This window comes from Chrysochloris asiatica, unplaced genomic scaffold, assembly GCF_000296735.1.
Source record: "Chrysochloris asiatica unplaced genomic scaffold, ChrAsi1.0 scaffold00009, whole genome shotgun sequence".
Lineage (NCBI taxonomy): Eukaryota > Metazoa > Chordata > Mammalia > Afrosoricida > Chrysochloridae > Chrysochloris > Chrysochloris asiatica.
In genome coordinates, this window is record NW_006408527.1 from 15572796 (window position 1) to 15590251 (window position 17456).

Consider the following 17456-nt stretch of genomic DNA (forward strand, 5'->3'; position numbering starts at 1 on the left):
CTCTGGCTTATTCTTTCCAATGGCCCTTCAAAGGCATACCCTGACCCCCCTTATCCATAATGTTATGCTCACTCGTCTGTACTGCCCACATCTATTAACGCTTGTGTCTGCCTTCCTGTCGGTACAGGAAGGGCCACCCTCCTCTCTTACCTCCTTCCAGAACATCACTCAGGCAACTGTCCTTGTGCTCCCCTGCATCACCAGCTTTTCTTCTCTATTGATCGCCCCCCACTGGCATGCAAACATGCAGTGATTCCTTCCACCTTAAACAGCCCATTCCTCTACTCCTCTTTGTAACACAATTGCTTAAAGAGTTGTCTGTGTCTGTTGTCTCCAATCCATTTCCACCCCTTCTGATGCGACACCCAAGGCTCAGCCCTTCCACTCCCCAGATCAGCATCCACTTAGCAAAATCAGTTCTCGCTTAGCTGTCAGTGCCTAGAACCCCAAGGACTGGTCTGGAAACACTTCCTCCACATGGTTTCTGGGACATTGTTCTCACTAGGTTTCCCCCCTAACTCACTGCCCACCTGCTCAAGCCTCCCCTGACAACTGCATTTACCAATGAGCAAACCCTCACTCTAACCCCTGACTTTCTCCAACCCTTGGCCACTTGATATGATAGGCAGCACCTAAACAGGGCCGGGCACATTGTGGTTGTTTTGTCACTGATTTGATTCTGACTCATAGTAGCAGTTCTGCAGGGCAGAATAGAACTGCCCCATAAGGTTTCCTAGGCTACAAATCTTTACGGGAGCAAAGAGCCAGATGTTTTCCTCCCATGGAGTGGATGATGGGTTCAAAGAGATGGTGGAAAAAAAAACATGTGCTAAACAAGTAAATGGAGAAATTCACATGAGCACCAGTGAGTCCAAGATGACTCAGATGCACTTCTATTTATACAGCTGCATTTTGGAGCCACACAGATTTTTAAAAAACCAGGGAGCATTTGGAGATCAGTTGAGATTTAGAGGGAGACTCAGCTTTTCTGGAGAGCATCTGGACAGTGATAAAAGGAGCTCTGGTAATGTAATGGTTACAAATCAGGCTGCAAAGTCAGCAGTTCGAAACTACCAGTTGTTACGCAGGAGAAAGATGAGGCGTTCTGCTCCTGTAAAGATTTACAGCCTCAGAAACCCTGTATAGTGTCGCTATGAGTCGGAAATGACTCCATGGCACATAACAACAACAACTATGAAAGACAGATATTAAATATTAGATATTAACTGTTAGGATCTAGAGTGGTGTATTGAGGCTGATACACACCTGACTCATCGAGGATCCTGTAAGAATAAAGATTCTGCTTTGGTAGGTGTTGGGGTGGAGGAAATGCTGAGAGTTTACACTTCCAATGTTTTCCCAGAAGCTGTGGATACTGCTGGTCTATAGACCTCGATTGATTAGCAAGAGACTAAACCAGTTACCATCAAGTTGAATCCAATCCATGGTGATCCCACTGTGTCAAATTAGAACTGTGCTCCACAGGGTTTTCAGTGGCTGATTTTTCAGAAGTAGATCACCAAGCCTTTCTTCCAAGGTACCTCTGGGTGAACCTGAACCTCCAAGCTGTTGGTAAGCAGCTAAGTGCATTTAAATGTTTACACCATCTGGGGACTCCAGCAAGAGCCTAAAAGACTATACTGTTTGACAGCTGAAGAAATCAGGTTTCAAAAAGCAAGCTTAGAGCCAGCTGCAGTGACGGGGAGATAACATTTTGTTGGGGGCAAACACTTGCTAGGTAGTATACATATTGTGGTGGTTGTTGTTGTTAAGTGCTGTCAAGTTGGTTCCAACTCATAGGGTTTCAGAGGCTTTAAATCTTTGCGGGAGCAGAAAGTCTAGTGGTAGCCAGACCTCACACTCATACTTCACTCCTCTTGAGTGTAGGCTAGAGTCTGTGACTCACTTCTGGTGAGTGGAATGCAGTGGGGTGGCTGGGCTATCATTCTGAGATTAGGTAGCTCTGAGGGAAGCCAGTTGCCATGCTGTGAGCAGCTCTATGCAGGGGCCCACGTGCTGAGGAGCTGAATGAAGCCTCTGCCTCATAGTCAATAGGAATGGAGGTCCTCAGTCCACCAACTATAGGAACAGAATCCTGCCAACAACCATGTGAGGCAGCTTGGAAGCGGATCCTCTTCCTGTCAAGCTTTCAGATGAGACGACAGCCCTAGTTAACACTCTCACCACAAGCTTATGAGGCCTTGAGCCCCAGCTAAGCGACCCTGGATTCCCAACCCACAGAGACTGTGAGCTAATAAATGCTTACTGTTTGAAGCTGTTGCATACACAGCAGTAGATATTTAGCATCAATGCTATGACAGATGAATTGTTAACAGGGCCTGCTGGACAGGCTTTTTCTTTTCAGTCAGGTTCCTTGAAGCTATGGATGGATTCAACTCGAGAAAAGCTAGAGAAGAGTAGAGCACATGCACACCCAGAACTCAGAGCAACAAAGAAGAGTCCTGAAGGTCTGGACCCAGGCAGTCTCCATCGGGAGCTACGTGCTAAATCTACTGCTATACCTATTAGTGATGCACGTTACCACCTGGCACTCTCCCAGGGAGATGGTCGTGTCTACACTGTGGCCCATCTTTAGTTTATTATCTTAAGAAATGCTGTGATGATCACTGCTCCTGGGGAGCAGCAAATGATTTTTTTCCCCCACCCAGTGGAACACTAATGAGCAAATCTTTTTTTAATGAGAAAAAAAAAAGTAAAATGAAACAAAAATAATCATTTGAACTGTTACCATCCCTAGGTTTTCTTCCACAATGGCTGCCCTCTCCAGCTCTACACAACGCTTGCTCTATTGTATTTCCCTTCCTTTTCGGAGCAGTTGAATTTGTTTCCATATCATGCTTCTAAATTCTTTCTCAGGCGTATCCAAAACCTGTTCTTCCTCCTCTATAAAGCCTTTGTCTGTCTCCAGTTCATTTGTCTCAGCTACTCGCTTCTGTTTTTGAACGTGTTTCGATATTGATTGTTGATTTTTTTATTCATCATGATAGCTATGTGGTTTTGTTTTATTTTTAAAGCTTAAGTGAATGTTTATTGTTTGTTGTTAAGCTTACTGGGTGTCTCGTGAATATGATCAGGAAATAGGCTTCCTTTTTCGCATGTAATGTTTAGCGGGTGTTGTTGGCTCTTGTCTCAGTGGTGAAATATTATGGGGTGTGTTTATAGCTTGGCTATCTGGCCACAATTGCTGTCTCTTCTTGGGTAATGTAAGGAGAAAAAGCTTCCACCTCCAGGGAAGATGTGTGATCAAAAGGACCAAAAGCAGAAGTAATATAAATGCATACACAAAAATCACCACTTTAGAACAGAAATGAAGCTGTGGTAGACTGTCCTGAGCTACACCGTCAGTGTGTGTGCAATTAGAAGCCTCCAGCAGGGGGTGGGGGTGTCCACTCTCTTAGGCCCCTCCTCTAGTCAATACAGTAGAGTTGCGCAGATAGATATTGGGGAGTTAATGGAAGAAAGATTGTCCACTGTTTTCGTCTCTGAAGGTCAGTTAGATATCTGTGTGTGCACAGCGCAATTCTCGGGATGGTTGAGTCCTGTTATGCTGTGGTTTTACAGATTGCTTTGAATTGGTCCTGTGCAGGGAGCTCGGGCAGTGCAGCGGCCACGGACTGCAAGGGCAGCAGCTTGAAACCACCAGCTGCACCAGGAGAGAAAGGTGCTTTGCTCCCGCTCAGATCCACAGCCCAGGAAACCCTGCACAGTGTTATCTGGAGTCAGAACCTACTCCATGGTGCACTGACGTGAGGGGTCCTGCTGGGGAAACTTTTGAATCTGTGGCTCTGCGGGTGATGTCATAAGTCACCACCAAGCTCCCTCTCTCTGTAGAGTGGGAAAACTGTCCTGCCTGATGTCCGGGCTGAGCAATTAAGGTTGGACAGGGAGAAAAACAGGGAGAGAAAGAGGGAGAAATGTGTAGTTTCCCACGTCTCTCTCTCTCTCTTTTTTTTTTTTTGCAGATGCCTCTGCACCACTTTTAGCATGGTTTTCTGAGCCAGACTGGCTTTAGCCCTGCCCTCTAAACTCTGCTAGGGTGGGGCAGTCGCTGAGAGAGTCCATCTCCATATTGCTAACTTGCTGTATTTTCCTTAATATCGTGATTTTTTTCACTTGCGAGTGCTGGAATCTGATTTCCTGGATCTTATGGTAGATCCGGCGCTCTGGAGTTGTTCTATGAGCTCTTCCTTCATGAGGTCCTCCTCCCTTCTCACCGGAGTGTACCCTACCTGATTTTCGCTGCTATAGCTCCAACAGGCAGTCTCCTCTGTATTTTCCTTCCTGCAGTGCCTCCTCTATACTCCTTTTAGCAGATGAAGATGGGAGAAGAATCAGGCCATGGTGTTTATACACACAGTAACTTCCAGGAGCTCCCTGCCTCTCTCACCCACTGCTTCCTTCTTGGTCAGGGGGAACAGACTGAGCTCACTTCGAGGCCAGAGATTGGTCAATGAAAGGAGACAAGGGCTAGTGTCTGAGGAGATCCCCGAGATACCAACTAAGTAAGATTAATTACATCAGCCTAAACCGGGCTGCATGTGAACAGTCTGTGCTAACCCTTAAACCAAATAACCACACCTATTATCACTGAGTTGATTCCAACTCATAGGGATCTATAAATCTTGATGGGAGTAGACAGCCTCATTTCTCTACCCTGGAGTAGCTGGTGGGTTTGATTCTCTGACCTTGTAGTTAGCTGCTGTTGTTAGGCTCTGTCAACTCAGAGCAACCTTAAGTACAACAGAAAGAACCACTGTCCAGTCCTGAACCAGCTTCACAAATGCTATGCTTGAGCCCACTGCTGCTGTCACTGTGCCAATCCATCACGCTGGGGGTCTTCCTCTTTTTTTCACTGACTCTCTACTTTACCAAGCATGATGTCCTTTCCAGGGACTGATCCCTCCTGATAATATGTCCGTATTATGAGAGATGAAGTCTGGTCATCCTGGCTTCTAAGGAGCTGTACTTCTTCCAACATCTTCCAACACAGATTGGTTTGTTCTTCTGGCAGGCCATGGTACTTTCAATACTTCTTTTCCAACATCTTAACTCAAATGCATCATTTCTTCCACAATGTTTATCCCACAGTGTTAGATCAGGACTCTGTGTTAGCCATTAGGGGTTTTAAACTCAAAAGCAATTGAAGTGCTGAGTTGGGGTCTAGGTTATTCAAGGAGCAGACCCAGCTATGTAAAGCAGACAGTCTGCAGAGCCAGGACCTCTGTGGCTCGGTAAAGCCAGCAATGGGATTAAACAACAGCATGTATGCCCTAGAAAAGTCTAAGGCACGGCTGGTAACTCAGGTAATATCACCAACACAAGAATGATCCCACTCCAAGCTCCTTTCTTGAGGGCTAGATTCCTATGTTCAACTGCCTACTTAGAATCTCCACTTGAACATCTAGCAGGTAGCTCTGGGAGCCTGTCCACATTGTAGTGATTTGTCTTGATTCCTTCCTGCACATCTGGTACATGGCTTCATTATTTACTTGTTGCTCATGCCAAAAATTTAAAATTAAGTCAACCTTAATTGCTCTCTTTCCTCCTACTCTACATCTAACCCATCATTGTGTTATGTCAATGCTATGCCCAAATAGACCCCAACATGATCGTTCCTCATCATCTCCATCAGCACCACCCCAGTCTAAGTCACAGCACATTGGGAGAGCCAATACAAAACCTCCGCAGAGTCTCCCTGCTTCTCCTCCCAAACCTTCCCAGTAAATTCTCCACAAAGCGGATGTTTTATTTTTGTTAAGTGCCGTGGAGTCAGTTCTAACTCAGAGTGACCCTGTATGGAGGTTTCCGGGGAGCAGGAGGTGGGTTTGATTGCCGACCTCGTGGTTTGCAACCCAGTGCTGATCCTACAGCAACACACAAGAAGTCCACAAAGTAGCTGCATGGTTGTTTAGCAGTAAATATGTATGTGTGTGTGTGTGTGTGTGTATGTGTGTGTAAAATGCAGTGGCTCCATATAACAAGCACAGGACTGTGAACCACGAGGTCTGCAGTTTGAGGTTTTCTGCTCCCGTGAAGATTTAAAGCCTCAGAAATCTTATACAGAGTTTCTGAGTCAGAACCCAAGTTGAGGCAGCAGTGGTGAGGGAGGAGTAGCTATCTGTGTCCTAGTCCTGGTCCATCTGCTCTCTGTCCAGCAGGGTGGCTACATGTAGGGTGGACCAAGGACCAGATAAAGCAAAGGCAGTTCAGGCTCAGTGCCCCCAGGACCAGACAGTTCATCAGCACTTAACAAAACACACACATACATACAAGTATATAAATTAGATCACAACATTCTTTAGCTTAAAACCTTCCAATCGCTTCCAGAATCTAAACTCATTACGCTAACCCTCTGCCCCTATGGTTCTTCCTTTCACTTCATTTAGGCTGCAGCTCAGATACTTTTCAGAGAGGCCTTTTCTGACTGCCCCAGCTTCAAGAAGCTCTCATTCTTTCACCTCTTGCCCCAATTCAGGCTCCGCATTCTCTATTCCCTTCCTTATCCTTCTTTAAAGCACTTATCACCAGACATATCTGTTATTATCTGTCTCCTGTCCTGTAACATACGCTAAATTACGTCAGGGATTTCATCTCTTATTTACCAGTGTATTCTTCCAGCTTAGAATTCTTCCAGCAGGCCTTGCACAAACAGTCATAAGTGTTCAATATAAAGTTGTCAGGATAAATGAACAGACAAAGGTCCTAGCCAAAGCCAGCGCTCACTGGAAAAGCTACTTACTGATTGAGGAAGGCAAAGAGGTATCTCATGATGATGAGAGTGGTTTTGGGCAGGACCAGGAGGGCTTTACGGATGTGCTGCGCTCTCTCCTGCAGGTTGTCCATTGCTGAAAGAAGAAAGCCCATGTTATCCTCCACTGTGGCTAAGACCCAGGGAATCAGGGTCAGAAGTTCCACACACACACACACACACACAGTGAAAGGGCTCCATCCCCATGATCTTGTTGGGACTTCTGTGGTGGGCACATGCTGAGCTCTAGACATTAGCAATGTAAGACATAAGGTATACCCATGGGTACAGCAGGGGCTGGGATGTTCCCCACCCCACCTACTCCCTTTTATTTAAACAACCACAGACAAGGAACTGTCCATAAACCTGCTATGGGTCACTCAACCATCAGTGTTGGAGGGTCAATCTCTGGGGAGGGAGAGGCTATGCAGGTCCTGTCCTGTCTGTTCTACATGCGTCATCTCATCCTCAGGATAAGCCTGGCTCATCATCCCCTCCCCTTTCTACAGTGAGGGTGGGCAGAATGTGGCTAAAGGCAGGAGACAGCAGGTCCCTGTGTAAGTAATGACAAGTGGGAAGAAGACCAGTAGTTTCCTGATGGGTGTGCTGCAGACATGCTAATCACAGGTATGGTCTTCAGTCTGTGCCTCCACCAAGACAGCCTCCCCACCTCCCTACTTTGCCACATGGACATTATCATTTTTCTGCAGTGCTTTTATGTGAAAAAGAACTGTGAAGGGCAGATTCAAAGCAAAAGCACATCTCAAGGGGACACCCGGGTAAACAAGTTATCTTGAACTGCCTCAGTAACCCTTAAGTTACTTAAGTACCAACTTAAGGTACTTTACCTAGGCTGAGCTGTGGAAAAAGACCTGGCCAGAGAGATGCACATATTTAATTATCCACATTTCCAATAAGTAATGAAACAAGAGAGTTAGGCTTCTGAATGCTCACACATCCTTCTCCCTGGGAGTAACTAAGGAATCGTCACTCAGGCCATAAACTGAGTCAAAGTGGAACGTCAACCTGGGTACAAGGTTGTGATTCTAGAACATTACTTAAAAGTTGTACCTCCTCTCTCACTAAAGGATGAACAAGTGTAGAGGAGGAGAAATTTCAGTAGGGAAAAGGGAAAACTACCAAAAAGCCTACGAGAAACAAAGACACCAGAGAAGTCCTGGTGTGGCGCTGTAGGATAAGCACTGGACTGCTAGCCACAAGGTTGGTGGCTTGAACCCACCAGCCGTTCCTTGGAAACTCTCTCCAGGGCCATTATGAGTTGGAACCAACTTGACAGCAGTTAACAACAACAACAACAACAACATAGAGTTTGGTGAGAAGTTTCCAGAGCTCTGCCCAGAATCCAGTCTGAGGTCAAATTAATACATACTGACGCAGGCGATCAAGTCGTGGAAGATGTCCTTGGGAAAGAGGGGGTGCTCCAGCCCCCGGAAGTAAAGCTTCAGGACGCCAGCTATAGAATCCATGTCATGGTCGTTCTGGTCTCCAGCCAGGGGGTCCTCTCCTGGGAATAAACAACCCCCCAAAATGGAAAGACAGAGTTGAGAAAGGCAAAAATACCCAAGTTGAGGCGGCAGTGGTGAGGGAGGAGTAGCTATCTGTGTCCTAGTCCTGGTCCATCTGCTCTCTGTCCAGCAGGGTGGCTACATGTGGGGTGGACCAAGGACCAGATAAAGCAAAGGCAGTTCAAGCTCAGTGCCCCCAGGACCAGACAGTTCATCAGTAAAAACTCTTTTATGTCAGATTAGCTCAGGGACATTCCCTATGGGATGGGGATGGGACATGGCATCTGCCTCTCTCACAAGAATCATGAAACTAGGTTGGGACTGCGCCCCTGGGGAAGGAAAATGAGGCCAGGGAGAATAGCTCTCCTGGCCTACAACAAGATACCTACTTACAGGAGAACAATCATGCCAGGGCTCCCTATGGAAAATTTCATATCAGATGTAATTAGATTTAATGATAGGACCAACCTCAAATTGAAACTATATATATCCATTACAGTGACGGAAATTGCCAAAGCTTGCCCATTACCTTAATTGCCCACAAGATAATAAATGGGCTACAATGAACAGGCGCATTAGCCTTGATATTAACTGCCACCGAGGGTTCCGGATGAAGCCATAAACCGCCCAGCTATCATAGTTAACTTCTTGGGTTTCGGTAGATCATAGTAGGAGAAGGCAGGATGAATGGGGCCTGAGAAAGGAAGGGTGGAACTGGGATATGCCTGGTGGTTTCTCCTTGCATAGGCGAGGGGCCAGTGTCTACAAGGGAGCAGGTGCCCTGACTCAAGAGAGAGGCAAGCTAGCTTGCTAATCTCTGGGTGCTTCTCAGGGGAGAAAGTGTGGAGTTAATACAAGGGGAGTGAAGGGGGGTCAGAGCAAACATTTCGGGCGTATCTTCAAGGCTGTTTCCTCACCTCTTTCAAAGGCGTTTTTGATGTCATTTACTTCCACCTGGGATCCTGACACCCGGAAAATTCCTTCATGCTGTAGTCCTGGAGAACAGATAGGGAAAAATAATTAAGACAGAGACAAAGTAAATTCACAAATCCAGCTCCAAGTTCTCCCCCAGCCAGTGTGTACTTAAACACTCAAGGGATCTGGTTCCTCTCTTCTTCAGGACAAAAGGCAAAAGTGTATGCAAGGAGGTTGGGGAAATCCCTGAGCTGACTTTTATTAGCCTAAGAGAGCATACAGTCAGCGATTTAAAGGCAGGAAGTTTACACCTGAATTCCCTTCTAACTCTGAATTCCCTTCTAACATGAGGCAAACTGCGGCCCTTGTCTTTGCCTCTCTGTTCCCGTCTGCCAAGTGGGGCAAAGGACCCCTGACACATTCTTATCACCCAGGGTCAAAATGGGACCCACTAAGCATGGCAGGCAAGAAACTAGAAATCATCAGAAGTTTCCAAAGGTCTGAATAATTCTAGAGGCTGTTCTATAATTACCTCTCTAATAGTTTCAACACGCTCTGACAGTTCTAAGGGACAATGCTTTCAACATTTAATGAGAAAAGTCGGAAACGTACAGGTGATCAGTCAACAGATATTACTGTCTGGCATTGTGCTAGGCATTGGCCCTTGACTACAGTTGTCACCCAAAGAAAAAGATGCGTGAAAGCTATCCTATGATAACATACATGAAAACCATGTCTTTTTAGGTCTTGTTGTTGTTAAGTGCCGCCGAGTCGGTTCCGATTCATAGCAATCCTGTATAGGGTTTCCAAAGAGCGACTGGTGAGTTTGAACAGTCGAACTTTGTCAAACCAACCTTACAATCGAGTGCATTAATCCACAGCGCCACACCAGAACTCATAGAAATATTGTAATAAATGTACGTTCTTAGTTATATACCCCAAAGAACTGAAGACAAAAACACAAGCAGAAACTTGCACACCCATATTGACAACAGCGCTGTTGGCAGACAACAGACAAAAGGAAGACACAACCCAAGTGTCCATCAGTACATGAATGGATAAGCAAAACATGGTAAATACATACAGTGGAGTATGATTCAGCCAAAAAGGAAAAAAACCAAACCAGAAAACCTAACAGAGAGTTGTTGTTGTTAAGTGCCATCGAGTCAATTCCGACTCATAGTGACCCTGTACTGGGTTTCCAAGAAGCAACTGTTAGGCCCCTATTTAACAAGAAGGACACATATGGTTTTGAAGCATGGGTGACGTTTTTTGCGTTGCTTTTAACATTCTCAGTTCTGACACATGTTATGTTGTGGATGAATACTGAAAACATCATGCTGAGTGAAATAAATCAAAGGACAAATATTGTATGATCCCACTTATAGGAAATATCTATAGTAGGTGACTGTACCAAGGTTTATAGTAGTTACTTAGGGGCAGGGGAGAAGACAGTGTTTTTGTATAGGGGCATTAACTTTTTGGAATAATTTGGAAACAGAGAGTGGGTGGTAATTGTACAACATGATAAAAGTTTTCAGTGTCATTGAAATGTACATGTAGAAAAATGTTACATTGGCAAATGTTTAGTTTTAGACAAGGGGGTTTAAAAAATTTATGGAAAAATGGAATTAAAAGATAATGGGATTTTTCTACTAAGTTTTTGAGGCCCCTGTGTGTGTGTATGTGTGTATGTTTTAAATAGCATTTTATTAGGTTTTCAGTGAAAGTTTGCACAGCAAATTAGGTTTCCAGTCCTGGTGTAGTGTGGTAGGATAAGTACTGGACTGCTAACTGCAATGTTGGTGGTTCAAACCCAGTGGCTGCTCCTCGAAAACCCTATACAGGGTTGCTATGAGTCAGAACCAACTCAACAGTGCTTAACAACAACAGTCCATATTGTTTAGTAACATTGGTTATATTTTGCACCATGGTTTAATAGTTTCAACAATTCCCTTCTGGATGTTTTACTTTCAGTAACTTGGTTTCCCTTTATCTTTGACTCTTTTATCCTTTAAATTTAAATTTGGTCTTATATATAAATCTATCTAACTATCTAACTATCTATCTATCTATCTATCTACCTACCTACCTATCTATCTATCTATCTATTAACAACAGGAAAACAAACAAAAATAAAGCTTGTATAGTGCTTTGCTGCTAACAAATGCTTTCACAGAAACCAGCCATATGATTCTCACAAGAGCCCTGTGAAGCAAGGGTGGTCCTTTTCTAGATGAGTTATGACCAGTCTTGAATTAAACAGATGTTAAGAACTAGAACCAGGACTCAAACCCAGGCCTTCACGTTGCAAGCCTGTACTTGCCCCTCATGCCTGGTGGCCCACTCCAGGATAGGATTGAAACCACACTTGTGTGGATCACTGGATTTGAACAAGGATCTGGTTACAGAGACACTACACACAGTAAGAAATCTACCCACTGGGCCTGGGGGCTGGATTGAACTAGCATCTCTGATCATATCATATCATGCCCTACTGGTTCTCTCAGGAGCCCTGTGTCTCCATCTTGGGCATTCTGTCAAAAGCCCACTTATAGGTACAATCCTTTAAAACCTTGACAAGTCAGAGAAATCTATAATAAAATTATTTTTAGGAAGATAAAATATAATAATGCTAAATTTTCCCCCACTGTTTTGGAGCTGCTATCTTGGTGAGGTGGCAGCTGGGTTCTATCAGCTAGTCCTTTGGAGGTAAATCATGTAGCCCAGGACTGAAATACTGAAATCCAATTGAAACAACATTAAGAAGTAAGCAGGGGAAATATAATCGCCAGACTTGTAATAGGACTGGAGTTGCCTGCTCCTCTGTGGAAATCTCTAGAACGTTACAAACCCATTAGTACCGATGTAATAGTATCATATTAGTTACCAATGGGATGTAACAATCAGATAATGCGCTCAAACACAGAATAGACACAGCAAGTGTTCACAGAGAAATAGCCACATACTCAGTGACTTGTCAAAAATGCAGGAAATGTTACCTCAGGGGTTACTCTACTGGGTGTTCTAGTCAGTCAAGCCCACTGTTCCAACTTGGTGAGAAAAGAGCTTTTCTTTTTTTCTCTTTTCTTAAATTTCTTGGTAGATCAGTCCATTAAGAAAAGCATCCATGAGCCATGGGCCCAGGATAAAAAGAAATCAGACGAGCTAAATGGAACTCAGGCAGCAGGCTCTCTTTTGGTCTGACTTCCATTTCCCCTCAAGAACCTAGTGAGTTCATATTCATGGAGAGGAACAATCTGGAAAAGGAGGGTAACAATGGCTGCAAAACTCAAAGAATTTAATTGATATCAAAGAATTTTAAGTGTAGAAAATTGTTAGCTACTGTGTGAATTCTTAGCAACAAAAATCAATGGTAAAAAGGTTTAAAAACATAAAAAAGACCCTTTGCTTTAGAAGGACCACTGTGTGTTCTTGCTGAACAGCTGAAGTTTTAGAGCACCTAATGTGAAGATTCAGAAAGCCAGAACACAAATAAATGAAGTGTCAGTTTCCAGAGAGTAAAGAGGAAAACCAGTTGTTTTTTTTTTATTATAATATAGGTCAGTTCTCACTCTCTCATCTGACCAACATTACACACACACACACACACACACACACACACACACACACACACACACCTTTTTCCTAGTGCACACTGCAATGTAAACACATAAAACTTATCCTACTTGGATAAGTTATTTGAAAATGGCACAAACCCTTTCCATTTTGCACTGAATCCAGTTATAGCCAAAAGTTGTTCTTCCAGAGAATGTTTGAAATGACTGCTACAGCAATTACAGCCCGCTCACATTGCTTTATTCTCCTTCCTCATGAAAAAGTTTTGATGTTTAAAATCATGTTGTTCCTCATATCCCTTCCCTTTCTGTAAGTCTTCCTGGGTCATCCTGATCTTCCATGTACAGATGAGTTTCCACTTTCTCACCTATATACAATGGGGACCCATCATGCCTACATTTCAGAGGTTATGAAGATAGCAAGACTGTGAAAATTTCTAGCATTTTGTGGGCCATGGATCCTTTTGAAGTTGACAAAGCTTGTGGACCTGGCACCATTAAATACAACAAAATTTTAACCATCATTTTTAGGAAGTTCAGAATACCCTGAACTCCTATTTGGGGGTAGGGGGCGGATTTCAATTTAGCTAAACAAATGTTTCTAAGTGGCTACTATGGGGTGCATTTTTGTCTCCTCATGTTCTGTGCCTGTACAGGTACAAGGTAGATTCAAGTCTCACTTCCTCCGTGGCTAAGTCCCTGGTCCAAGCCACCGGCCAATTGTCCGAGGGCTGCGCAGCCTCCTAACTGTCCACCTTGTTGCTGTTCTCACTTCTGTGCAGCAGCATGGATCCTCTCTCTACAAAGACCACTCCCAATTCCAATTCTCCAATATCTTCCCATTTAACTCAGAATGAAACCCAAGCATTCACGTTGCCCAACAGCAGTCAGCGTAGCCCTGTGAGTCTGGCCTCCAGCTTTATCTCCTGTCATTCTCTTTAGTACCCACTCTGTTCCAGTCACCCTGGCCTCATGTCTGCTGTTCCTTGCCCAAGCAGAGTACACTCCCTGTTTAGGGTCTCTGCCCTTGAGGTTCCTTATCCACCAAACACTGTTCCCCACATATCCATGGAGCTCACTCCTTCATTTGCTGACTGCAGGAATCTGCTCAAACACCACCTTCTTAGGAGAAGTCTCTTCCCAATCCATCTAAAACTGTTTTCCTCCTCCATTTCCTTTACCCAGTTTTATTTTCCTGCATGATGCTCACCAACATCTGACATGGGGCATATTAATTTGTTTATTTACTGACTAATCAAATTGATTGCATTTATCTGTCCTGCAGAAGAATGTCAAGTCCATGAAGGCAGAAATGTTTTCTTGGAGCACAATAGACAATATTTGGTTTTTGAATGAATAAATGTATGAATGAAATGCATAGATCAATAAACAGGAAGTCCAATTCTCTTCTTTCTACTGTTCTTTAGGCACAAGTAATTCTTCCTCCCCTGGACTATATTTGGACTTCTCTTTTCCAACTTCTTGACCATTCATCATTACTATCTTGTGAAATTTCTTATACTGCTATTCTGAATTACTATAGCTTATCTCTTCTTACTTAACTGCTCACATGCTTATTTATTTTCTCCCAACTGCATCATAATGCATGGTATCCAGTATGGATCAAGGCTTGATAAATATTTGTTTGATGATCCAATAGTGATATACAATGTTGTTATTTCAAGTGAATAGAGATAAGGTTAAAAAACGGTAGCTGATGAGATAAGCTGAAAACATATTAAAATCATTGCTATTCCAAAAAGGAAACCAAGCAATGTCCCAACTCCTAAGGAAAGATGAAGGCAAGGGGCGAAGGGGAGAGAGAGAATGGTTTCCTCTGAATTCAGACTAGCAACCATCTGCATACTTCCTAATTCCAGGGAAGTCACCCTGCCCCTTTTCCTATTACCAGGCAGGGCAGTATCAAAAACAATTTCTGATGCCCAATTCCTAGTAGCTCCACAGCTCCATCTAAGATATCTTTGGCTTTTCTAAATACTCTGATACTTGGAAAAAATCAATTCTCTGGCATTTTATCTCCATCCTTCAAATTCTATTCATCCAGACCGGTAGCCAGTGTGGGATGGAGTTTATAAGATTCAGCTTTGTGCAAGCAGAAGACAGCGTGACTTGACTCAAGTATGTGAAGGAGCCAGTCCTGCAAACAATTTCTGATGCCCAGTTACAAACTGAGTGCTTGGGGAGGCTGAATCGAGTGAGACCAAATCAGAACAAAGACAGAATGCTATTAGGAATCAACGCGACATTAGACAAGGAACTGTTTCAAGCCAGTCTGGTGTAAAAAGTCAATTGTTATAAAAGGGTCAAGGCCGTGCAGCGGGAGACACCTACACACACAAAGACAGTGAGTAATGACAAATCTATTGCTGCCACATAGTGCCAACTGTACTCACTCACTTGACAGCTGTAATTTAGAACTCACTCTCAAGCTAGAAAAGGGAAGGTGGTAAGTGGCTCAGGCATTTTAGGTCAAAACATCGACTGTCTCAATGTCTGGGTGTGGCCTTTCTAAAATGGCAAACACTATATGAACAAAGAAGATTTTATTCCTTTTCTGAACAGCAGGATGGGAAAGTCTACCTTTATGCTTACTCTACAAAAAACTCCTAGATGTTCTTCCCAATCTTTGTACAAATATGGGCAAGGCTGCAATTCTGCTTACCGTGTCTGCTGATGAACCGGATACAGCTTTCTACCACCAGAGGAATTGCCTGGCTGGAATCCTGAAAAGCCAAAGAGAACCAGAACATTAGAATCTCCAAGCATGGATGACCCAGGGGCAAAGAAAATGGGCCAGGCTATGTGAAAGTTGTCTCAGCTGGATCAGTGGCCAGTCCATGAAGAAGCATTGGGCCTATCCTCCAAGCTCCTGAGCAATAGAGGCAGAATTCAGAAATACTGTGGGTTAGGTTCCAGACCACCACAACACAGTAAATATCACAAAAAACTCAAGCCACATGAAGTTTTTGGTTTCCCAGTACATATAAAAGTTACGTTTATGCTACCCTATAATCTATTAAATATACAATACGTTGTACAATATGTTGTTGTTGTTAAGTGCTGTCAAGTTGGTTTCGATTCATAGTGACCATGTATAGGACTTCTAAAGAGCACCTGATGAATCTGAACCACCCACCTTACCGTTAGCTGTCCAGCGCTTATCCTACAGCGCTACATGGTAGCATTATGAAATATGGTGACAACTGCCGAAAGGTGGCACAGAAACATGACGTAAGCACATGTTGGAAAACCAGCACCAATGATAGGCTGGCTCAGGGCAGGGTTGTCACAATCCTTCAGTTTGTTTAAAAAAAAAAAAAAAAAAGCTGTATCTGCAAAGTGCACTAAAACAAGATACGCATGTATACTACCATCTACTTGTAATGCCACACACATGCCTTAAACCCTGTGGTAAACTGAGTGAATTATTTTTCATTCCGAACCAGCTTCCTACCCTTGGCCACCCAACCAATCAATACATTCTGTCCATTTGTCTTTTAAATCCATTCACAATTTTCTGTAACATTACTGCCACCACCCAGTCAAAGTCACCAAGATCTCAATCACTGTTTCCTAGTCCCTTTCTTGCTATCCCCTCCAATCCATGTTTTTCTTCCCTCATATATTGGTTGGGTAATCTTTTTCTATGTATTTCTTATCATGTACTTGCTAGGGTGGAATCCTGGTGTGGTGCTGTGGGTTAATGCGCTGGACTGCAAAGTTGGTTTGAACCACAAGGTCGGCGTTTAAGCTCACCAGCTGCTCCTCGGAAACCTTTACAGGGTCTCTATGGGTCCAAACTGACTCGACAGCACCTAACAACAACAACAACTCTCTAAGTTAAAATCTTTCAAAGACTTCCAAATGCTTTCGTTACATAACTTTGCCTGTTCAGGATTCTGCCTTTGTCTCTCATTGTGCCCTCCCATCTCCGGGTTACAGCCACACTGACCTCCTTTCTGTTCCTCAAGGTAGTTCTCCACTGCCTCAAGCTTATATACAAGCAGGTTAAGAACGACTTGCCCCAGATGCTGGAATGCTCTCCTAATCCAGTAGTTCCCTCTCTTCCCTTGGCTGATTCCTAGGAAGCCTTTGGGTCTCAGTGTTAATATCGATGCACAAGGACCCTTTTTCAGGCATCACAAAAATCAGATTCCCCTACTACAGGCCTTACAGCGATGTTAATTAATTGTGTGGATAGAAATATTTCCATTTGTCACCAGTTCAAACACTATCTATGTCCCTGGCTGTCAAGATACCTCTCACATAGTGGGTGCTCAATTAATAATCATTGAAGGCAGAAGAATGAACCAAGAGGAGCTTCAGGGGGTGTGCTGGGCATAACTGATACTAAGCAAAGAAGCAAGCCTTCCCAATGTTAATTTTTGCTCTGCCATTTTGTTGTGAAACGCTGCTCAAATTATTGAGTTTATTTGGGCCTCACTTTGGCGGCCATAAACTGAGGAGAAAATTCAGAGTGAGGAGAGTTCCTGGAGGCACATGAAAATTAGTGCTTACCATTTACAGAGGAATTTATGGAGGTATTGGGCCATATACTAAGTGCTTGAGATAGACCGGTCCTGGTAACAACCAGTTGAGGTACGTGCTATTTTACAAATGAGGAAATGAAGGCTTACAGACGTTCCA

General features: G+C 43.8%; 1 protein-coding gene across 3 annotated transcripts in view; it reads right to left on the reverse strand.

The window, feature by feature from the left end:
* The window catches only part of SRGAP2 (SLIT-ROBO Rho GTPase activating protein 2), a 324371-nt gene that overhangs the window by 22149 nt on the left and 284766 nt on the right, over positions 1–17456 (reverse strand). For all 3 annotated transcript variants that reach the window (XM_006834068.1, XM_006834067.1, XM_006834069.1), the window contains exons 13-16: positions 15472–15532; positions 9213–9290; positions 8160–8294; positions 6761–6866 (exon numbers count right to left, since the gene is read on the reverse strand). In XM_006834068.1, the coding sequence (XP_006834131.1) occupies positions 6761–6866; positions 8160–8294; positions 9213–9290; positions 15472–15532 (380 nt within the window). The remainder of the gene's footprint in view (positions 1–6760; positions 6867–8159; positions 8295–9212; positions 9291–15471; positions 15533–17456) is intronic.